Below are 25,074 nucleotides of genomic sequence, written 5' to 3'. Positions count from 1 at the left end.
TGTGCCTTTGCAGCCAGGCAGTTCTGGGCTCCAAGTCTGATATCTCTCTGGGTTTTTCTCCCCATTAGAAAATAAAGATATAATACATACACAAGAAACATTCAAGAAACAGAAATATAACAAAAGGGGAATCATTCCATTGGTCGTGGGAAGCCCACTGAATCCCAGGAAGAGCTTCAGAAATTGAATCCAGTCCAGGGACTTTAGGAATGAAAAATGAAAATATCATCATGTCGCCTCATCCTCTACAACAACAGAAGACCTGCCCTCTTTGGTAAGGAATAAGGTTCCAAGCAACTTTAGGCCTTCACCTTACCAGCCTAGCAACCTCAAATCAAAGTATCCTTGCTAAAGTCTGTTTTGAAAAAAAATTCTGTTCAAAGACTCTAATTGGCTCAACAGTCCCTGAAATTATCTTTGAGCTCCTGGATGTCCTGACTTGTGTTCTTGTCATGAGTACAGTAGGGATTATTACAAAAGGAAGAGGGGGGCAAAGGCTGGGCAAAGACAAGATACCACAAGATCTATTAGGGGAGCTGTAAGGATTAAATGAAATGATGGCTGTAACGTATTTAGCAGTGTCTTTCAAGAAGTAAGCATTCAGTAAATGCTATTATTAACTCACCTGGCTGTGATGAGTTTAGCAGTTAATCCCTCTTCCTTTGATGCACCACTCTTTAATCTTAGCCAAGTTCTGAAAATGGAAAAAGACAAACTGACTCCCATTCAACTAAGAAGGCTATTTATTGAAATAATACAATGACGTTCCAAGGATGTAATTCATATTGCCTAGAAAGCTCGGTGTTCGTAAATGCATGGTGTGTGGTTGCTGGGACAATCCTCCATTCATGCATACATCCTGGGTTCCCCCTGCCAATGACGATGTGCTGAGATTCAGGGACTGGTTGGATCTAGGCCAGACTCCACACACAAACCAGTGGTCTCCTTTAGGTATCCTGGAACCAAGTCTTTATAAACTTCCGTAACAGTTATGTTGCACTCAACTGGTTACAATCCATGACATTCTTGCAAACAGTCCACTATGGGGACCCCCAATCAAAAGCAAAAAAGAGTTTCTGATAGGCTTCCAGATAAGAAGCCAATCAGTGGAGGAGGTTCTGAGTAGAATTACTGACAATACAGGCACGGTCTTGGCATCATGTGTGCATGAAGGACTAAGTGGTGAACATCACAGAAGAGGTATTTTTGAACAGTTAAAAAGTCTTGGGAGGACAGATCTGCTACAGAATAACCCACCCTGCTTCACGTGTGATAAATGCACTGGGCTAGACATCCCACATTTCTGACCCCACACACATTTTTCCTGCAGAGGATTATGAAGAATGTTTCGGAGCTGCATCACATTATCCAGGATGAGACAAAAAGGATAGCTCCTGCTACCTGGCATGCAGAGAAGCCAGTAAGAAAGGATTACTATCAACACCAACCCTTATCACTCCTCCCCATGATTCATCATTAGGATGGAAAAATCTGCTTATCTTGGGGGCAGGGGCAGAGGCTTTCATGAAAGGTGTCAATTTCCACAGTTGCTCCCAAGTTTATCTGGCACTACAGGTACCAGTGAATGAACAAAGATTCTGGAAATTCCTTTAGAACAGCCCATGGGAGACTTTAAAGGATATTAATGACTAGAGTGGGCTCCTGACGCTTACCTCATGCTTTACTGATGGAAAAGCACCATAGAGCCAAAAATGTTAATTTTTTAATGGTGAAAATTTCCTTGGCACATAAAATGACCCGCTATATGCTGATTCCCCTAACTGATTTAAAGGCAAATTTTATGGCAAGAGATAACTGGATTCATACTTTAGAGTAAAATTAAGTTGGAGGATTTTTTTTTCCTCTATGGTTCTGTGTTGTTTTCCCATTGATCAAATCAATATAGGAAGCTTGGTGCAGTGCTTTCCCATGGGAGAATCATGAAAAGCACAGCAGGAAGACTTAATAAATTCTATGAAACTGACCTTATGTTTCCTGAAGTATGATACTTGGGAAAAGGAAAGAAGTCATTAGTACTTCTACTATTTACAACTTTGGTTGTAAGCTTCCAACAAGCTGCTTTAAATGACAAATTTGCATATGTCTTGCTGCCTCTTATATTCAACTCCTGAGTGCTTGTTAAATATCTGTGCATTTGTTTTAAAACTTATTTTAAAGCCCTGAATTCCAAAATATCTTTTCAGTGGCAAGACCACGGGGCCAAAGATCCAGAAGACCTGCATTTTCCACCCAGCTTTACTGTTATAAACTGTATCAGGCTTGCAAACCACTTCACATCTTTGGCTTTCAGTTTCATCTGTACAAGGAAGAGGCTGGACCAGCTGATTTAATTCTTTGAATGGTGACTTCCTGGAGGTGAAACTGGTTTCCATGGTAAATTTAATGTAAGAGCTGCAGTTGGATTCATTTGTCAAGCAATTTAAAAATGAGTTTTGGTCATCACTGTGGGAGTTTTATTTATTAAAAAAGGCTGTAAACACTGAGAGTTACAAATCAAATTGTTGAACGTTGGCGAGTCCCTGCATACATATATTCAAAACTTTACAAAGTCCAATATATAGGCATGTCATTTCTAACAGGTTATATAAGACGTCTGTAGTTGTTTTCACATGTATGTAATCAGATCTGAGAATGTGGCTTTTATTTAAAAAAAAAAAAAACACTGCTAGTACAGAGATTTCTCAACACACAATGCGCATAAGCATACACACCTGCAGGCATGTGTGCATGCACACACACACAATTCATTATATCCTCAAGCTTCCTCTCCTGTAAGAATCTTGATACTGAATATTTTAACTAAAGCTTTCTTCATATTTCTTAATGTCAAGGGTCCTAGAGTTTATTTCGTGTATGAATTCTCATATGTTTAGTAAGAGCTGAGCTTCGACTGAAGTTTTTCCCACATTCCTTACAAGCATAGGGTTTTTCTCCAGTATGGATCCTCTGATGATCATGCAGATTGGTTTTCTTTCGGAAAGCTCGCCCACATTCATTACATTCATAGGGTTTTTCTCCAGTATGAGTTCTCTCATGCTGAATGAGGGATGAACTCTGACTGAAGGCTTTCCCACAGTCGATACATTCATAGGGTTTCTCTCCAGTGTGGGTTCTCTCATGTTGAGTCAGTGATGAGCGTCGACTGAAAGCTTCTCCACATTCATTACATTCATAGGGTTTTTCCCCAGTATGAATTCTGTGATGCTCTATGAAACTCGTACTCCTTTTGAAAGCTTTTCCACATACATTACATTGATAGGGTTTCTCACCAGGATGAGAAATAGGTTGTTGACTGAAGGCCTGCTCACAATCATAGGGGTTCTTGTCTCCAGTGTGGATCCTCTGATGGTCAGAGAAGTCTGCAATGTGACTGAAGTCTTCCCCACAGGCATTGCAATGATAGGACTTCACTTCAGTGACATTGCTTTCATCTTGAGTAAGAGATGAGCTGTGCTTGAAATCTATGCTGTAGTTATTGCTTTGGTAAGGTTTGCCTCTCTTATGAATCCTCATGTGTTTGTAAAGGGATGGGCTCTGACCAAAAGCTCTCCCACATATGCTACATTCGAAAGGTTTCTCTCCCGTATGTGTCCTCTCGTGTTGGACAAGAGAAGAACATCGACTAAAAGCTTTCCCACATTCCTTACACTGGAAGGGTTTCTCTCCACTATGTGTAACCTCATGCTGAGTGAGGGATGTGCCATGCCTAAACGACCTCCCACACAAATTACATCGATAAGGTTTTTCTCCTGTGTGAATTCTCTGGTGCTGAACAAGAGAGGAGCTGCGCTGGAAGGCTTTCCCACAAAGACTACACTGATAGGGTTTCTCTCCGGTATGAGCATTCTCATGCTGACCTAGGGAGGAGCTATGCCTGAAGGCCTTCCCACACACATTACATTCAAAGGGTTTCTCTCCAGTGTGAATTCTCTGATGCTCAGTAAGTTGTGTCTTCCAGAGGAAGGTTTTCCCACAGTCAGTACATTCATGGTGCTTCTTTCCAGGATAAATTCCCTGATCTGTACCATTGGGGAAAGCTCCATCTCCTTTATGAGTTTTCTCATGTTTAGTCAGAGATGATCTGTGAATAAATGCTTTTCTACATTTATTGCATTTATAAGGTTTCTTTTTTGTAAGGATATTATTCTGATTAAGCAAGTCTGAATTATGTTCCAAACTGCTCCCAAGGGTATCACATTCACTAGAGCCTGGAGGAATGTTCAGTTGTGTAATCAGGTCTGTGTTCAATCTACAGTTTTCACCAAATGTATTTTGCTCACAAGTTTCCTCTGGTGTGATTATTTTCTTCTGGGTGGATGAATCTGGCCCCAGATGTCTCTTCCAGTTTTCCTTATGCCTTTCTAACTGGCCACTAAGGTCCCAAGCATCTTCTCCCGTGGTATGTGAGAGCTCATCTGTGCTAAGGGATACTTTAGATATACTCTGCTGCAGATGTGAAGATTTGGCTTCAGGCCTGGTCTTCCAGTCTGAAAGAAACCCAAAGTGCAAACATCCCCTATTCCCTTCTGTTAAAACAAACTGCTACAGTAGGAAGGAAAAGACAGCAATTATATATCATTTTGTTTTGAAATTAGTCCAATAACTTCAAAAGAAGACTCTGAATGGAGAAAGGAAGAGTGGAGAGAGATGACAGAGCTATCATTGCAGAGCTATCATGAAGGATAAGTCCATAATGAGAAAACCCACATAAGGGAGTAAGGGAACCAGTTAGCATGAGAGAGTTAGGCACAGATACAAACAGAATAGGATCACAGTCTTTCATGCAGAGTCCTATCTGCTATTCATGCTTCTTTGTCCATTTTACAAACTGCCATGGCATCTATCTTCCTAATACATTCATTTCATAATTTCTTTAAAGTCATTTCTGAGGCTTCAGATCTTCAAACCTTGCTGAGAAAATCTGTAGCCAGTGAATTAACTGAAATGATTCTTTGACATAACTGGAGATAGAGGGCTATAGTTCCCAAGCAGATAAAAAGTAATATTTCAAGAGGCAAATCATCCTTGCCCTTACAACTAGAGCTGTGGTTTTAGTCTATTTGAGTTCTGATTGTACATTAATCACCTCTCTTAACCAAAAACAATTTATTTTAATCTGCCTAAAAAATTGACCTTTAAACTTTTGTTTAACCCCTGAATACTAACAGCAGAAAATTAATTACTGTCTAGGTTTTAAGAATGGTAATCTTTTAAAAACTAAGGGGAGGGAGTTTTCTGGAATGCTGGAGATGTTCCATACCAATAGAAGTTTGGGTTAGACAGGAGAATGCAGTTGTCAAAGTCAAATAGATGGTGCTTATAAGAGGTGTAAATTTCACTGTAATGTTTTTTTAATAAAAAAAAAAACTATGAACAAATATTGAACTCCAGTCAACTATATACATGCTGAAGTATGCAGGGGTGAAATGTACTCATGTCTGCAACTCACTAGGAAAGGCATCAAAAGACAGACAGATTAATAGATGGATAAAGAGATATGTGATAAAGCAAATATAATAGGTTACTATATAACATAACAACAGGTCAACAATTATAGCATCATGGTGGTAGTATACGGTGTTCACTGTATAATTTTTTCAACTTCTCAAATGTTTGAAAATTTTCATATAAACATTAAAAGGGGGAAAAAACCCCAGCAACTAAAGAACCCTAAATTCCCAAATTCCTTACCCTGGAACAAAACTCAATTCTAAATTCTTGAAGACAGAGAATACTTTGTATTCCTTTTAGAATATTTCTCAGTGGGACATTCAAGAAATGTTTGGCGAAATTAATGAATGAGAAAGTTCTTTCCCCAGCAAAATTCCATAACACTCAATAATTTTCTGACTGCCTTCTATACGCTCTGCAACACAGAGGGAAGATATTTAGAAACATAATACATAGACACTCCAGGAGGTTAAAAATCTAAGAATAAAAACAAGACAATCTTTTGATGACTTAAAGAAAAACCCAACAGATGGTATGTAGTAAATTTGATTTTGTGTGGTAGAGATGATATAAATGGTATTTGTGACAAGGGAAGAAAGAAACAAGTATATTAGCATATATTAGGATTTATGAATTAGAGAGACCTTGACTTTACAGATGGCTTTGGACAGAGAGAAACTATTATCTAATGAGGGAAATTGTATACTTCTTACAGAGAACATCAGAAAGTATGTAAGGGTGAAATGTACTCAGGTCTGTAACTTCAAAAAGAAATTCAGCCTAGGTGGAGCTCTCTTTGGCAGGAACAGAAAGATATTACTGGAAGGTACGATGGGGACCTTTAAATCAAGGGAGTTTCTCCTTCCTATAATGAGGTAAAAGGTTCTTTCAGAGAATGGTAGTTTATGAGATAAAGCATTAAAATCCAACATGGTCCATGACGTGATGAATAAACAAAATGTGATATATCCATACAATGCAATATTACTCAGCAATACAAAGGAATGAAGTTCTGATACATGCTACAACATGAATGAACCTTAAGCTAAGTGAAAGAAGCCAATCACAAAGGGCTACATATTATGATTCCATTTATAGAAAATATCCAGAATACGCAAATCCATAGAGACAAAAAGTAGCTTAATGGTTGCCAGGAGCTGGGGGGAACAGAGGAGTAGAAAGTGACTGCTAATGGGTATAAGATTTCTTTTTGGAGATATTGAATATGTTCTGCTTAATTAGATAATGGTGATGGCTGCACAACTCTGTATTTATCCCAAAACCACCATTGAAGTGTACACTTTTAAAGGGAGAATTTTATGGTATTTCAATTATACCTCAATTAAACTATGATTTTAAAAACCCAATATGGATTACAAAAAGATAAGATAGAGTGAGCAATTTCAACCAGGAATTATAGTAATCTAAATCTGAGGTGTGGTTTAAGATGTCACCAGTCCAATTTAAAAGGCAGGAAAATCTAAGATACTTCTCAAAGGAGGAAAATAACTTGGATTGAAAGAAAAAGACTAGACTGACTGTGGTTTCTGGCCTGAGGGACTGGCAATCTGATAATTCCTAATGGGCAAGAGGAGAAATGGGTAATAGGTAAGGTAGCAAAATGGGCTGACTGGGGATGCAAGATGATTAACTTAGACTTTACATCTTTAATAAGAACTCTGTGGGACTTGCATTGGAGGCATCCTGTGGGAAGGGAAGAGAAAAAAGAAAAGTAACCAGGGTTACTAAGTAAGGACAGTTCTGAATCTATGGCACAGAATAAAGACCTGTGACTACCAGAAGGCAGGCACCCTTTTATAGGGAAGAAACTCCAGTACTTTGGCCACCTCATGAGAAGACTTGACTCACTGGAAAGGACTCTGATGCTGGGAGGGATTGGGGGCAGGAGGAGAAGGGGACGACCGAGGATGAGATGGCTGGATGGCATCACGGACTCGATGGATGTGAATCTGAGTGAACTCCAGGAGATGGTGATGAACAGGGAGGCCTGGCGTGCTGCGATTCATGGGGTCGCAAAGAGTCGGACATGACTGAGTGATTGAACTGAACTGAATATAGAATGGGCTTCCCAGGTAGCTCAGCTGGTAAAGAATCAACTTGCAATGCAGGAGACACCGGTTTGATTCTTGGGTCTGGAGAGTTCCCCTGGAGAAGGGATAAATTTACACACTCCAGTATTCTTGGACTTCCCTGGTGGCTCAGACAGTAAAGAATCTGCCATGCAATGTGGGAGACCTGGGTTCAATCCCTGGGTTGGGAAGATGCCCTGGAGGAGGGCATGGCAACCCATTCCAGTATTCTTGCCTGGAGAATCCCCATGAACAGAGGAGCCTGGCAGGCTATAGTCTATGGGTTAGGAAAGAGTCAGACATGACTGAACAACTAAGCACAATATAGAAAGAACGGAGAGGAAGCCAGAAGGCAGGCTCCTAATCCTAAAGACAGATTCACTAGGAGGGAAAAGCAAGAAAAGCCAAAGACCTAAAGCCAAGAAGCACTGAACAAGTGAGGAAGTCAGGAGAGGATACTCTAGGAACTTTGGAGGGTGGAAATGATCAGATGGGCAGGAGTGCAAGACAAGAGGAAGATAGCATCGCTCCCCAGACAGGTGGAACAGGAGTGCAGTCAGGGAAAGAACTCTGGAGGGAGGGAGAATCAAGATTATGGTTATTCCCTACAAGTCTGGGGCATTGACAGTGAAAGCAGCAAGACGAAACAAAGAGGAGACATGGGAGTTCAATTAATGTCTGAATGAGTAAGAAGAGAGATCTCCAAACAGTGCAGGGAGGCTGAGGATACTAGAGAAGAAAATGATCCAGAAGTAGGATTACAAGACAGGGAGAGATGGCATTCTGACTAAGACAAAGGGCTACTTTCAAAAAGGAAAAAGGGGTACTTTTCCTCTGAGACCTATCAACAGCAACACACCCTACTGGAGAAGGGAGACACACAAAGGTATCATCCAGGAGACGGTGCAGCTCTTCTACGGATGGAGGAGCTCCCAAGGCAGCAAAGTGAAGGTGCTTCCCTCTCCCTCAGCTGTGCCACATTCTGCACTGATTCTTGGATTCTCCCTCATTTACCTGGATAGACAGGTCTTTGGATTTCTCCCTCTGCTATCCACGGTTCTTCTCCTTGCTCCAATTTGAAGATCACCTCTGGCTTGGAAACTTGATATCCTGCTCAAAGGTAAACACATAAGATTTGGTTGTTTATGCAAATTGACAAAAGAACCCTCTACAAGTCAGAACTAGGACTTATCCTCAGCAACTCTGAAGTGAAAAAAATGGTGCAACTTGAGGAGTCATGCAATCAAATGGCCTATTTCTGGTTCCTATTTACCTAACAAGCAGGCTCAGAAACCCATAAAGCTGGGTCTCAACAAGATGAACAAACTCTAACCCTGAACACTCTGCTCACAGTCACCCAAACTGTGAGCCCCACAACCTGAGCTTCTGAGAAAGGGAAGACCTGCCAATACATAGACAAGAAAATGTGGTCCTTACCAAGAAAAACCAAGTGGCTATAGTTCTCCAGCATCACATCCCTGTATAAGCGCCTCTGAGCAGCATCCACGTGGTGCCATTCTTCCTGGGTGAAGTTCACAGCTACATCCTTAAATGTCAGTGATTCCTGTAGGAACACATTCTTGCTCAAGTAGGGATCAATCCCACAAATGTTCCCATGGCAATACTGGGAACCTACTATAGGGTCCATGAGAAAAGGTGATCACGTTTGATATCCTGAGGGGGCAAAGTGGGTTAAATACAGTAGTTGTTATATAATTTTATAGAGAATCTAATATGGCATGCAGGAAAGTCATGAGGGGCAATATACTCCACAATCCTGTACAACTACTTAGCTTTCTTCTTGTTCCCTTCAAAGCCTAGTCTGTATATATTATCACCAATTCCTCACTGCCCATACAGTGTCTTTGTTACAAAACCCAAATACAGCAGGGAGTAAAAAGTGACTGCATCCCTTCACCCCCATTGTCAATCCCACTAAACTCCCTACAAGTAACTACTATGAACAGTTTGGTGTATATACTAAGCTGTCCCTTTCCATGTTTCCTTCACCCCCTGCCCTCCCCCACACAGTCTTACTATCATTTATATTGTTCTACATCCTGCATTTTACATTTAGCTATGCATCTTGGAAGTCTTCCCTTAGTGCTTTGTATACTTTCACCTCATTACTTTCAATTGCTTCACAGCACTCCAGAGTACATTTGGAGTACCATCACACACCCATCACATAAAACTCACAGCACTCCACCGTGCTAAGAATAAGATTCAAGCTTGCCCATCCCTCACTGGGCTCTGGCCCTGCTGACCTTGCTAACCCCTGAACACATTAAGCTTCTTCCCACCCTGAGTGCTGGACTGGCTGACAACCAGTCACTAGTCCTTTAGGTCTCACATCCAGAATTGCCACCTGAGAAAAGGTGTCTCAGCACCTCCTTCTAATTTACCACATATCACATCACTATGCTTAATCTCCTCCGAGCACAGACAAGTATCTCTCACTGTCCAAATTCCTGCCACCTGAACTTTAACTCAGGAACCAAACAGATGCAGATTTAAAAGGATGCTTGTACTTCTAGTAATTATCTGGAATTTCTTATTAGCTTTTCTGTCTCCCTGACTGCATACTCTGTGAGAATAGGGACTTTACTATCTTATCCACAGTTATATCCCCTCAAGTGCCTAAAGTGATACCCAGCACATAGTGGATGCTGAAAAAAATACTTGGTGAATGAACAAATGGACCAATTCCTTTTGGATATTTGTATTAATTCCAATATTTTGCTATTACAAGCATCACTGCAATACACCCTTTGGGCAAATACGCTAGAATTTCTGTAGGCTGGCTAGCTAGAATTAGAATTGCCAGATCAGAGGAATTTTGCAAGCTATACTCCCCTTCAGTCACTCCTTCCTTACCCCTCACTGAAACCAGGCTGGCTAAGGACTCCCATGCCTCTGAATAGTCAAGTTCTGTTGTTCACGTGTTGATTTCTGTCTTGCCTCACCAAGCCTTGTTAAGACAACTGTCATCATGCTCAACATCAAATAAGTCCTTTGGTCTTGGTGAAACCGATTTCTACCTCAAGAAGTACATAATAAAGTATGTAAAGACGATCAGCAGGAAAGCAAAGCCATGAGATTGCTGGAGCAGTGAGGGAAAGTTACATGTTTTCTGCCTGATTTCATGCCCTCCTTGTGTGCTGAGCTATAACTGAACAAGAGTTCTTAGGTTCCTGGAAGACATCATCCTCTCCCCACCCTCCTGTCCATCTGTCCCTCGCTAATTACATTTCACACTTTGGAGGTAGATTAGCACATCTTCACAGAGGTCTTCTATCTCCCAACAGAGGGTCAATCCCCATATGATGTGCTTTAAGCCACTCTGCAAATCCACAACTATTTAAACAGATCTAGTAATCTATTTAATCCTTGTTACCACCCTTATGGCAGAAAGTGAAGAACTAAAGAGCCTCTTGACGAAAGTGAAAGTGGAGAGTGAAAAAGCTGGCTTAAAACTCAACATTCAGAAAACGAAGATCATGGCATCTGGTCCCATCACTTCATGCCAAATAGATGGGGAAACAATGGAAACAATGACAGACTTTATTTTTGGGGGCTCCAAAATCACTGCAGATGGTGACTGCAGCCATGAAATTAAAAGATGCTTGCTCCTTGGAAGAGAAGCTATGACCAACCTGCTGCTGCTGCTGCTGCTGCGTCGCTTCAGTCGTGTCCGACTCTGTGCGACCCCATAGACGGCAGCCCACCAGGCTCCCCCATCCCTGGGATTCTCCAGGCAAAAGTACTAGAGTGGGTTGCCATTGCCTTCTCCAATGCAGGAAAGTGAAAAGTGAAAGTGAAGTCGCTGTGTCTTGACTCTTAGCGACCCCATGGACTGCAGCCTGCCAGGCTCCTCCGTCCATGGGATTTTCCAGGCAAGAGTACTGGAGTGGGGTGCCATTGCCTTCTCCATGACCAACCTAGACAGCATATTAAAAAGCAGAGACATTACTTTACCAACAAAGGTCTGTCTAGTCAAAGCTATGGCTTTCCAGTAGTCATGTAGGGATGTAAGAGTCAGACTATAAAGAAAGCTGAGCACTGAAGAACTGATCCTTTTAAACTGTGGTGTTGGAGAAGCCTCTTGAGAGTCCCTTGGATTGCAAGGAGATCCAATCAGTCCATCCTAAAGGAAATCAGTTCTGAATATTCATTGAAAGGACTGATGCTGAAGCTGAAACTCCAATACGCTGGCCACCTGATGCGAAGAACCAACTCATTGGAAAAGACCCTGATGCTGGGAAAGACTGAAGGCAGGAGGAGAAGGGGACGACATGAGATGGTTGGATGGCATCACCGACGCAACAGACATGAGTCTGAGTAGGCTGTGGGAGTTGCTGATGCACAGGGAAGCCTTGCATGATGTAGTCCATGGGGTCGCAGAGTCACACATGACTGGGCGACTGAACTTCTTAATTAGATGGTGAGCATTATGAGGGCAGGGGCCATATTTTTTCTTTTTTTAACTCTAAAATACTAGTGTCCAGTAAGTATCTGATCCAACACTAAATATCTGTTTCCGGACTGAGCTGAGCCTTAAGGAGATGGCTGAGATCTGAATTTTAGAGAAAAGGGAGTGGCCCCCATCTCCTAGTGACTGCGTGCATGATCACATTCATAAACAACAATGGTTCCTCCCTAGCATATCTCTGCTCAACAGTGCAGCTGTGTCTCCACAAGAACAGTGAAGGGCTGAAAATGTGGTAGATTTTTCTGATAGAGGTCAGGAATCTGACTGTGCCAGGTAAGATGACGCTAGATTAAAAAAGAAAAGAAAGACAATAGATATGTATTAGGTGCCTGGCTTTACCATATGCACTGTGGTAGAATAAAAATGCAAATGAAAATCACTGCAGTCCTTGAATAGGTTTCAGTTTACTTTAAAATGTTATTTATTAAAGCATGGTATGAGACAATACACAGTAAAGTGAGGTGCTACCAATGTTCTGGGCACAGGAGAGAAACTTTAAGGAAGCTTATGTACTGGGCCTTAAGGGGTAAGTACTAGTAGGAGGGGAGAAGACAGAATGGGAATCCAGTCCTGGGACTGACCAATGAGAGAAGGGAGGCTGGTCTTGGGATGCAGATGACCAGCAGGGAAAAGGTTTGGACCAAAGCAGACATTTTAAGTTAGGTTGTGAGAAGTGACACCTTTCCATTCCTGCTCTGTCCTCTAAACATATAGCCCTCGTGGTTTAGGAACAGAGTTGCCAACCAACCTGTATTCCTTTGTTTAACTGGTTCCCTATGTTTAACACATGGACTCTTGACTTTTTTCTGCTTCCCCAAATAGGCTGAATGAATGGTAAAGTATTTGCTGACCAGTAAACACGTCTAGTCCATGCAACTCATCACTTCTTGCCGTGGTTGGACAGCTAACCTGTTCTATTACTCATGATCTCACCGATTCTTTCCTATGTACTATCAGAGTCACTTCTCCAAAACACACATTTGATCATACATACAAACCCTTCATTTCTTCCCACTTTTCCCAATACTTACTGCCCTCACTCAGCACACACCACCATCATCTCTTACCTGGATCACTGCTACAATCTCCTACCTTGTCCCTCCTTTTCCACTCACACCCCACCCCTCCCAAGTCTGTTTTCCATATAACAACTATACTCATCTTCTTAAAACCTTTCAGAGCAGGTCATTCCTTTGCTTAAAAGCCTCTGATGGCATCCCAATCCACCCCAAGTAAAAGTCAAAGTCTCTACAGTAGCTACACAGTCCTTCACAATGCCTTCATCCTAAACCTCACCTCCAACCTACTGCTCTCTTACCTTCACTCACCCCATCTTCCTAACAACTGGAACACAATGCACATGCTTCCACCTTCAGGTCTTTGCTTTGCCTGTTCCTTGACTTGGAAGTCTCTTCCTGCAGATATACACATGGCTCCCCACTCACTTTCTTCAGCTTTTTGTTCAAATGTCACTTCACCAGAGCAACCTTCCTTGACCACATCATATAAAATAGCACCCCCCCAACCCTCAACTGTCATTCTCTGTTCTTTTCCCTTTTCATAGTCCTTATACCTGATATGTGACATTTTCATTTGTTTACAGGCTGCATCCCACAGCAGAATATAAATTCCAGGAGAGTAGGAATATTACCTATTTTCTCTATAGCTAATAAATATTTAATAAACTTTCCTTGAGATTAAAAATTAGACTCCTTATTGTGAACTCCTGAGCCCTTCCTAATCTGCTACTGCTAAGTCACTTCAGTCGTGTCCGACTGTGTGTGACCCCATAGACGGCAGCACACCAGGCTCCGCCGTCCCTGGGATTCTCCAGGCAAGAACACTGGAGTGGGTTGCCACTTCCTTCTCCAGTGCATGGAAGTGAAAAGTGAAAGTGAAGTCGCTCAGTCGTGTCTGACCCTCAGCAACCCCATGGACTGCAGCCTACCAGGCTCCTCCGCCCATGGGTCCTCACCTAATCCCACAGCCTCAGCTCTGGCTTCTCTTCCCCTTGTACACCATGGTTCAGTGTGGAGAACATTTATACCTACCTCCTTGACACAAAACGATCTCTTTCTCTTCTACAAGTTCTGCTTTAAAAGGCTGGTCTCCCCTCCTCTGCCTAACACTCTCAAGTTCTCCCCTCAGGGCTCTATTCCTACCTACAGGTCTGGGCTAAGTCCACCCCCAACACAGCTCCCTCCCTGGGTTTCTCTTCAGCACAGCTCCTAAGACTACGTAAATTATGGTGACTGTTACCTATTGTTCAGTGGTCTTCTAGGGGGTCAAGTTCCTTGTCTTAGGAACCGTCAAATCTTCAGAGGCCAGAACCATTTCGGGACATAAGGACAGTCAAGAGTTTGCAAGATTAAATAGGTAAAAAGAGCCTTGGTGTGAGTTAGCCACTATGAATTAGATCACCTTTAGGGCATTCCAATGCAAGTCACACCTCAGACTGTAATGATCCAGTGATGTCTTACAAACACTGCTTATCCTTCTTCCAGATATAACTGGAACTCATAATCAATACCTTTTAAAAATTAACAAGGAGTATTAAATATTTCCCTCCCTCATGCTGACATGAAGAGGACCTTGGCCAAAAGATGGAGCCCAAAGCAAAGAACTGGAACAGTACATGCTAAGTTGAGAAGGCCCAATGTCATGGGCCCCTAAAAGGCTCCACAACTAATAAATGTGTAGTTTCCTTAGGCAAATCACACACATCTCCTGGAGATCCAATTTTCTCATCTATGACACAGACTCCCTGAACTGAAGAAATAAGAGTTTTACCAGTGAAAGGGTGAAAGAGTATATCCAGAAAGGACATTTACAACTGCAAAGCGACATGTTCCTCCAACTACACCCTATACCAACCCTGTGGGAGAACTCCCCTAAAGCTAATACTCAGGAAACTTTGTAGTTTTAAAACTTTGCAAAGCTGAAAACCAGAGTCTGGCAGCTAATGAGTAAAAATAATGTTAGTTATTTGTTATATATTTTAAAATATTGTATTTATACTATACATAATCTTTATTATATTTAATATAAAATGTATTTAGTTATGTATATTATATACAATTGGCTACCTAATGCCCTAACACTCTAGATCTATGCTGTCTAATACAGTATCCACTAGCCACATGTGAATACTGAATACTTGTAATGTGGCTAGCCCAAATTAGGACATGCAGTTAAGTGTGAAACAATGGATTTCAAAGACTTAGTACAAAAAAAAGTAAAACATGTCATTAACAATTTTAAAACGTTGATTCATGTAGAAATGGTAAGATTTTGGCTATATTAGTTTAAATAGTATACATTACTAAAATTAACCTCACCTGTTTTTTTTAACATTGTGGCTACTAGAAAATTTTAAATTATCCATGTAGCTTGTATTATGTTTGTTTTGGATAACACTGTTCTCAAATTGTTCTAGATCTCCACCTCAGGTCATTCTCTCTAGGTGACTGAATCATCTTTCTAATTTTGCATCCTGCCATACATCCCATGCTTTCCACAAGTGGACTCTTTGCCCTGACTATATTATTATTCTTTCACATTTCCTTGCCTTTGCACATCCTGTTCTGACCGTTGTTTATTTTCTTCCCTCAGCTCTAGACGAAAAATTCTGACTCATCCTTCTAGAACTAGTTCAACAGTCTCTTCCTTTCTGAAGCTTTTCCAGATCCTGCATCCTCCCCCTGCCACCTCTGGTATTTGGTCTCTATCTCTATTTCAGAACTGTAGCTATATTTTCATGTTTTTCTCCCTCAACAACTTCTCAGATTACTTTTCACTTCAGTATTTTCAAAACTATGTATGTTGGAATTTTCCAGAATCACACGGGCAAATTAGAAAAATTGGCCAAGCGTGAAGGGCCCTACCAGGCAACATTTAAAAGCCTCTCATGTGATACATCATAAAAAAGCAACAATTAACATTTATTGAGCATTCACCACAGCCCACACACCCTCTCACTCAATTTTCTCACTGACTCCTTACTGCCAGCCCACAGGAAGCAGGCACCTTCCCTTGACTGGTTCTGAAGGGCGACTCTGGCTAAGAATACCACCTGGCATAGAGCAGGCATTCCAAAAATGTCTGCTGAGTAAATGAATAGGGTCTGGGTAATTCTTACCAAAGGAAAATGAGGAGTCATTTTGAGGATTAAAAAATACAAAAATTAGCAAATTCTGATCTTGAATTATAAAAAGCAGGGGTAAATGGCAAAATGATGGCATTAATAGCTAAATCTAAAAGCTGGCTCCTCTGAAATACTGGCCAAACAGAAAAATCTCTGACAAATCTAGTGAAAGAAGAAATAAAAATAAATAAAATTTAAAATAAGGGGATACAAATGTCTATTGCTCAGGCATATACAAACTAAGGAAGATTTTTAGCAAGAAGACCCACCAGCAGGATTTTCCGATGTCCAAGTGGACAAAGAAAGATATCTTGGTTTTGGTGATATATATAGGACAGGAGCCTGCCAGCAGAATTTTTTTTGAATAATCCTGAGGCAGACTAATTTTGAGTGGCCTGTTCTGAAATGATGGACCAAAGGGGCAATGCAGGTTGCCTTGAATGCGACAACTAGGTATAGTGAAAATGAGTATGGAACACAGTTTCTGCAGTACCAGTGTTTAACACTTTGGCCAAATGCCATCCGGCTGTGAAGTGATTTCTATCACCCAACTTTACTTTTGCAGATAATTAACAGGTTTCATATGTGATACAATGTTTTGGTTTTTTTTTTGAAAAGCAGAATACTTATATACAAACATATACACTAGATGGAGCTTTAAAAACACAAATAGAGTCTACCATGGGGTAAGATATAGTAGTTTGCAGCAGACCAGAACAACAACAAAAGCATTCACAAAAAGCATCTAGTTAAATACAACCTATTGGTGTAGAAACAGAGAAGGCTAGAATGTTAAAATTCAGGAGAGAAGTAAATCACAGAAAGGATATGGGAAAATATAGTTGTTTTTCCTGGGGGCACTTGCTGATTTTGGCTACAGGAAAGAACCTAAATATTGAGCTTTTCTCAGGCAGAGGGCTACAGCTTGCAGGGGTCACAGATGGGGGTTAAGGGAGATCAGAAACCAGGGAATGGCAGAACTTTGGCAGTCAAGGCTAGAGTGAAAATTTTTTAAACATAAGTGGCTTCAAACACAGCCAGTTTCTTGAAATTTTCGGAATACTGACACAGGGCAGGAACTTGAAAAATCTAAGTTGAAAAACACAGTATTGGGGGGAAAAAATGAACAGAATTCACGAACTGCCAGTAGAACAGACTCTTGGAGAACACAGCATGCTATCAATAAAAGCACAAGGTCATCCCAGAGGTAGATTATATCTTATCAAAACTGCAAATAATCCATGACTCATATTTAAAAATCTACCTAGAAGGAAAACTCAGAAACAGATGTCTTCACTCACTATAGTTAATTCTAAATTTTTAAAAAAGAAAGAATAGCAAACCTTTATAAACTTTACAAGAGAAAGGAAGGTGGAACATCTCCTGTTCATTTTATGAGGCCAGTACAACCTCAACACCAAACCCTTTAAGACACTTCAGTAAACTAAAGTTATAGATCACTATCTTATGAATTTAGACGCAAAATCCTAAAATCAAAAAAAAAATTTCAGCCATATCAATGGACAATATACCTTGACTAGACTAAATGATGTTTATTAGAGGAATCAAAGGATGGATTTAATATTTAAAATTCAACTGACTTAGCCTTCTACTCCTCTTTATCTCAGATTCTCCTTTCTCCCTTTGCATTTTGTACATTTCTCTTTTGCCTTCCCTTCTTAGAGTTGAAGAGTCAGAACAGCCCTGCCTTGGGAGATGAGAAAGGTGGTGTGGCAATGTACCCACCTGCATCAAGAGTGCTGAGGGCAGGTGGAAGAAATGGTTAGCATGGCTGAGATACCAGCAACACTGAGCAGATAAGTAAATGTACTGAGGATGTTGAGAGCCTGGATTCTCACTGCTGGAAAAAATTATCTAATAAAATTGAAAGGAGAGAAGCTAGGAAAACCTCCTGGAATACTGGACTGGAATGTAACTCAAAAATTTAAATACACAGAAATAGTTATATTTAAAAAAAAATAAGGGGATAAACCAATAAAATATCCAACAGTGTGTTAAGAAATGTGAAAGATCTTAGTGAAGTGGGTAATTTTAAAATCCTAGGCCACCAATGTTGACAGAAAAAAGGAGAGACAGTAATTGAGGAAGAAATAGAGAAAATCATCCTTGCTATAAAAAGCCTGGATCCAAATATTTTATAGGTAAATTATTTCAAAAGACAGAACTGAAAAGCAATCAAAATATTTCTACAAATTACTGTGAGCATGCCACCAAAACCTGCCAAAGATCTACCTCTTGCTCTGAGGGTTGCTTTACTTAAGAACACAGATTCTTAAAAAAAATTGTTTTAATCATCTATTGTAACCAATAGGATTTTATCCCAGTATTAATAGTAGAAATGTTAGGAGCAATTTAAATGTTCTATGAGAAATGGTTAATTTTGGCATATCATACTAAGCAACATAAAACAGCCTTAAAAATGATTTTAAAAATGAAAGATTCTCTCAAAAATTATACTTAATGTTTAAAGGAAGTGTTTAAGGGAAAAACATGCATAGGGAGAAAAGAAGGAAATTCATGAGAATAAATAAAGAAGCGCTAAAAGATTTTTCTACTAAGAAGTCTGTATTAAATATATGTTCACATACTTTGATAAAATGTATTTTAATAAAGGTAGTAGAAGTCACAGAAAAATCAGGAAAAAAATTGTATGTTTGAAATATGTCTTAGAGGAATAGGTTTTGACATACTAACACTGTCATAACAACAAATTTCTTAAAACTGTTCAGTGAAAGTCACACTGTTTCATGCAGTTACTTTATCAAAAAATGAACATCACCACAACTGGAAAAATTACATTTTTGCTATGTGAGGAGAAGAAAATGCAGAAAGCATAAAATGATTTCTTAGGGTTAAGTGATTATTAATGTTCGTTCCCATAACAGCCACTTAAAGCATGTGTACTCTGGAGCAAAGGATGAAAGAAGTCAGGTGGCCCTGCTTCACAAAAGCAGGAAGCCCCGTACAGAGATAGATGGGTAAGCACATCACTCCGTGACCTAAGAGAGCACTGCGACAAGTACGCATAGTGCATAGGAGAGGCACTTGATCTTACCCAGGGGAAGCAGGGTCTGGATTGAAGCTTAAAGACCGGCACAGTCAGCTCAGGAAGAGGTTAAGAAAGGGGGCCTCCACACAGAGGGAGCCCGAATATCCCTGACCACAAATATCCTGACCTGGTTCAGCAAGTGGCTTGGTTTCCCTGGAGCATCGTGTCTGAGTTGCAGGGACCTGAGACAGCTTTTGCTGGGTCTGTTCATCCTGATGACCGAGCCACAGAGCTCTCGGGATCTAAAGTCAATAGACATCAGGCCCTGGTCCCTTTGCATTGCCTCCCCTTCAAGATACAACACCAAGAAACCTGGTCTCCACAAGCAGCTTTTGCTTATAAAACCTTCCTCATTTCTTACTTTTCTGGTGGCTTCAACTTTAAGAATGGTAAACAGCTTTTCAAAATCCTAACTAAAAACACAGTACACATATAATGGAAAAAAAAAAAGAATGCATAGTGTTTACACAGCTATGGTTACTAACATCTATACATAGATCTCCAAGATTTGGGGGTATCTCACTTGACCCATCTCTGCTCCCACTGCCCTCCCACCATAGGGCAACTTCAATTGTTTGTTAGCCAAGACCTGGGAGAAGGTCTTACCTGCAGGAGCCTCAACTTTCAAACTCTTGCTCTTGCACATCATTCACAGCAATCTTTAATTGTACAGTTCACTGCTTAAAAACATGGGCTCAAACTACAACAGTCTCCTCGCAGCTCCCTGAACACACCAGACACACATCCCACTGTTTCTCCTAACCAGAGCACTCTGCCCCAGACCTGAATGTTAACTCCCACACTTCCTTCCATTCATTCATTCATACAGTCATTGAGCAAATAGTTAATGAACCCCTATGATATGTTAGGACACTTCTAGGCAATTGGGAAACATTAGTAAACAAAAAGCAGAGACCATTACAAATTTTGTTCACTAATGTATCCCAACCACCTAGAAAAGTGTCTTGGGCTTCCCTCATGGCTCAGCTAGTCAAGAATCCACCTGCAATGCGGGAGACCTGGGTTTGATCCCTGGGTTGGGAAGATCTCCTAGAGAAGGGAAAGGCTCACTCCAGTATTCTGGCCTGGAGAATTCCATGGTCTGTATAGTCCATGGGGTTGCAAAGAGTAGGACAAGACTGAGCGACTTTCACTTCACTTCTTCAGAAAAGTGTCTTAACACAACATAGGGATTCAGTGACTATCTGCTGAATGAATGAATGGATTACCAAGGCCAAAAAGAAAAAAGCCCAAACTCCCTTGTATTCTCATCTTCCCACACCCACTGTCACACAGGACAACGGTTTCAGGTGTAGGCCCCTCATCCTCTTGCCTCCCAACCCGTGTGCCCAGATGCTCAGTTATGTCAGACTCTTTGCGACCCCATGAACTGTAGCCTGCCAGGCTCATCTGTCCACAGGATTCTACAGGCAAGAACACACTGGAGTGGGTTGCCATTTCCTTCTGCACGGATCTTCTCAACGCAGGGATAAAACCCACATCTCCTATATTGGCAGGTGGATTTTTTTTTTACTATGAGCCACCTGGGAAGCTCCTCAACCCCTGACCACAGTCAGTCAGCTCTACTCACACTCCCTTCATTTTCACTTGCTTTGACCCTGCTCCTATTCACACATACAATCTTCACTGACTCTTTCCCACAGGCACCCTTTCCTCCCCCTTCTGCACTTACAGCAGGCTCTGGATCTCTGCAGCAACACTTGATACCACCTTTCTAGTGCTATAGTTCTAAATGAGGCTGTCTTTCCCACTAAATCAACTTCCTGGATAAGTAGTCACATGACTCACTATTCAACTTTTGTACCCCTAACAGAAGCAGAAGATATTAAGAAGAGGTGGCAAACATACACAGAAGAGCTGTACAAAAAAGATCTTCATGACCAAGATAATCACGATGGTGTGATCACTCACCTAGAGCCAGACATCCTGGAATGTGAAGTCAAGTAGGCCTTAGGAAGCATCACTACGAACAAAGTTAGTGGAGGTGATAGAATTCCAGTTGAGCTATTTCAAATCCTGAAAGATGATGCTGTGAAAGTGCTACACTCAATATGCCAGCATATTTGGAAAACTCAGCAGTGGCCACAGGACTGGAAAAGGTCAGTTTTCATTCCAATCCCAAAGAAAGGCAATGCCAAAGAATGCTCAAACTACCGCACAATTGCACTCATCTCACATGCTAGTAAAGTAATGCTCAAAATTCTCCAAGCCAGGCTTCAGCAATACATGAACTGTGAACTTCCAGATGTTCAAGCTGGTTTTAGAAAAGGCAGAGGAACCAGAGATCAAATTGCCAACATCTGCTGGATCATCAAAAAAGCAAGAGAGTTCCAGAAAAACATTTATTTCTGCTTTATTGAGTATGCCAAAGCCTTTGACTGTGTGGACCACAACAAACTGTGGAAAATTCTTCAAGAGATGGGAATACCAGACCACCTGACCTGCCTCTTGAGAAACCTATATGCAGGTCAGGAAGCAACAGTTAGAACTGGACATGGAACAACAGACTGGTTCCAAATAGGAAAAGGAGTACATCAAGGCTGTATGTTGTCACCCTGCTTATTTAACTTCTATGCAGAGTACATCATGAGAAACGCTGGGCTGGAAGAATCACAAGCTGGAATCAAGATTGCCGGGAGAAATATCAATAACCTCAGATATGCAGATGATACCACCCTTATGGCAGAAAGTGAAGAGGAACTAAAAAGCCTCTTGATGAGAGTGAAAGTGGAGAGTGAAAAAGTTGGCTTAAAACTCCACATTCAGAAAACTAAGATCATGGCATCTGGTCCCAACACTTCATGGCAAATAGATGGGGAAACAATGGAAACAGTGTCAGGCTTTATTTTGGGGGGCTCCAAAATCACTGCAGATGGTGACTGCAGCCATGAAATTAAAAGACGCTTACTCCTTGGAAGGAGGGTTATGACCAACCTAGATAGCATATTCAAAAGCAGAGATATTACTTTGCCAACAAAGGTCCGTCTAGTCAAGGCTATGGTTTTTCCAGTAGTCATGTATGGATGTGAGAGTTGGACTGTGAGGAAAGCTGAGGGCCGAAGAATTGATGCTTTTGAACTGTGGTGTTGGAGAAGACTCTTGAGAGTCCCTTGGACTGCAAGGAGATCCAACCAGTCCATTCTAAAGGAGATCAGTCCTGGGTGTTCTTTGGAAGAAATGATGCTAAAACTGAAACTCCAGTACTTTGGCCACCTCATGCAAAGAGTTGACTCATTGGAAAAGACTCTGATGCTGGGAGGGATTGGGGGCAGGAGGGGAAGGGGACGACAGAGGATGAGATGGCTGGATGGCATCACCGACTCGATGGACGTGAGTTTGAATGAACTCCAGGAGTTGGTGATGGACAGGGCGGCCTGGCTTGCTGAGATTCATGGGGTCACAAAGAGCTGGACATGACTAAGCGACTGAACTGAACTGAAGGGCCATGCTCACAGAAAGAGAACCACTGACAAAGGGAAATTTCTGCCTAAAAAGCCCCATTTGTAGGGCGAGTGTTCTGTCATGTACTGTCCTCCATCCAGTCATCAAACTGCAGCCTGAGGAAGGTAACCCAAGTGAACACTGTCAGGCCATTCTAGGAGAATACAGCTGAACCAGAGTGCTTTAGGGAACACAGGCTTAAAAGTGAAGTTTAAAGAGGTCCCTAAGTTCACTGCTCAGAACACAGATCCATTTTCACCATCAAAATGTAATCCTACCCCCAACGTAGAAATGATCATCACCTCCATGATGTGTTAAGTATGTTAAGTCATCTGAATTCTCACAAGCTGCTGAGGAAACACTTTATATGGAAAGGTGCTGATGACAGTGATTTCCATGACAGTGATTTCCTCCAGCTCTCCTCAAACCAAGTAACTGTTTTGTTCTAGTTTTGTTACTTGTCTTACTCCTGAAGGCTCACTCATTAAAATGAAAACATATAACAAGAAGTAAAATAATATAAAGGCATGATACACTGTTTCAGTTCAGTTGCTCAGTCGTGTCCGACTCTTTGCGACCCCATGAATTATGGAGGCTGAAAAGTCCATAGCCTGCTATCTAATTTACTGTAAACTGCTTTTAAAGAACATCAGTAATTTTTATCTGATTCGACTGTCTCCTGCCCTAGCAACTAGAATTTGTGACTTTTTTCCCCCTTAACTGTAAGGAGAGTGTGGATTAAAACACCAACTGAACCTTGTTATATTTTCACGGATAGACTCTACGTAATTCAATGGGTAAGCTCAGAGTTAGGATGCTTCTAGGAAGTGCCTCCTCTCTCACAAGAATAAATAGGTTCACAAATCAGCATCATATTAATTAAGTTGAAGGCTGGATATCTTGGGACGTGCATTACTATAGCTGTTAAAGCAGAAAAGAACACGAAAAGCTACGGGACAATCTTCCTTTGTTGTTTCCCTCCTTGCCCGGGAAGAGACCATCTCCAGCCTCTTCCTAAGCAAGTCCAGACCAGGCTTCTCTGGCCCCTGGGTCAGAAGCTGGGGCTCCTCTCTCCTTCACTCACAGTCACTTTCTCCTTTACAGTTTTCTATCCTGTCACCTCACCCTCCAGATTCCTAATCGAAAGAGTTCAAGGAACTGGCTTGGCACTCGGGAGTCTCAACACTGGCACTCCCCAACACTCTCAACTCCTCCCACAAGACCACCCCTCGCTGGTCCCCTCCTTCCCACAATGCAGGCCCCCTTCGGAGAAGCCTGCTCCGCCCAGCTCTGGACACTCTGGTTTCGCAAGGCTAGGAGGCTCCGAGGGGGCGAAAGAGCCGGAAGCGGATTCGCTCCAGTAGGGAATAAAGACCGCTCCAAATACGCCCCGGGGTAGCTACGGGCTGCTCACCTGGTGCCTGGCCGTCGGAGGCCTCGGGGCCATCCCTGCGTCGCCGGGCAGGGCTCCCAGGGACAGGGTCTGGGGAGAGAGAAGAGGGCCCACTCAGCCGGCTGTGACCACCGAGCCCACCGCGGCCCGCCCGCCTCCGCCGCCCCCGACCCCAGCCACTTCTCCAGAGCAGAGAGGTGGGGAAGCGCGCGGGCCCCGCCAGGGCCTGCCTCCCAAATCTGAAAGACTCGTCGCGGCCAGACACCCTCCTCCGGCCACGCCCAGTCCCACCCGCGGGACCGTGGGCGCGGCGGCGCGCACGCACGCCAAGCCCGTGGGAGGAGCCGCCCCGACCCGCGCACTCGGAATCACCGCGTGCTGGGGCTCCCGACTTCGCGGCCTCGGGCCCACACGGGGCTCCGGCCGGCTCCTCCCGCCCCCGCTGCAGGCCTAGTTGTCGGCAATTCTGAAGCGCTCGGGGCGGCCCAAAGTGGCCTTAGCCGCACCGCGGCTGGACAATGGCCCCAGCGGCCCGGTAGAGCGGCAGGTGCGCCTGCGCACTCGGAGCCGGGCTCCCTCCACCCCCGGCCGTGGCGGGCGCGCGACTACACTTCCCAGAGGCGCCCGCGCCTGGGTCCCACCGAAGCTGCCGGGGAGGACGCGCGTTTTCCCGAGGCGCCCGGGCGGGGACTGCTGTCAGGGCCCAACAGGCCAGAGGGTGGAGCTTGAGTACTCCTGCGTCCGAGTAACAATCACCGAGGGTCTTCTCTGTGCCAGGGGCGTGTTGCTTGTGGCAGGATACTGCGATAAATCGGGCAGGAAAGATCCTGCTTTTGGAAAGCGAGCGTACCACACTCCTGTGACTAGGCAGTAAGACGTAAATATATCAACAAGACAATTTCACTTACTGACTTCAGCCATAGCAATGAGAAGGGCACGGGGCAACATCGT

At 42.5% G+C, this 25,074-nt stretch overlaps 1 protein-coding gene across 6 annotated transcripts; it reads right to left on the bottom strand.

The window, feature by feature from the left end:
* Window positions 1–725: 725 nt before the first annotated feature.
* On the bottom strand, window positions 726–24,678 carry ZFP90 (ZFP90 zinc finger protein). 6 transcript variants are annotated; one of them, XM_060398444.1, is made up of 6 exons: window positions 24,486–24,678; window positions 24,145–24,213; window positions 11,219–11,503; window positions 9,000–9,126; window positions 8,577–8,672; window positions 726–4,508 (listed from the first exon to the last, which is right to left on the bottom strand). In XM_060398444.1, the coding sequence occupies exons 2-6, from the start codon at window positions 24,175–24,177 to the stop codon at window positions 2,857–2,859; spliced, it is 2,193 nt and encodes a 730-aa protein (XP_060254427.1). In that variant the 5' UTR covers window positions 24,178–24,213; window positions 24,486–24,678; the 3' UTR covers window positions 726–2,856. The 6 variants fall into 6 exon arrangements, with proteins under 6 accessions (XP_060254427.1, XP_060254426.1, XP_027833917.2 ...); XM_060398443.1 differs by having other exon boundaries at window positions 24,496–24,678; XM_027978116.2 differs by lacking the exon at window positions 11,219–11,503.
* Between the last annotated feature and the right edge of the window lie 396 nt (window positions 24,679–25,074).

This window comes from Ovis aries, chromosome 14 (assembly GCF_016772045.2).
Source record: "Ovis aries strain OAR_USU_Benz2616 breed Rambouillet chromosome 14, ARS-UI_Ramb_v3.0, whole genome shotgun sequence".
NCBI classification, from domain to species: Eukaryota; Metazoa; Chordata; class Mammalia; order Artiodactyla; family Bovidae; genus Ovis; species Ovis aries.
This window is presented reverse-complemented; position numbering and strand designations above follow the sequence as displayed.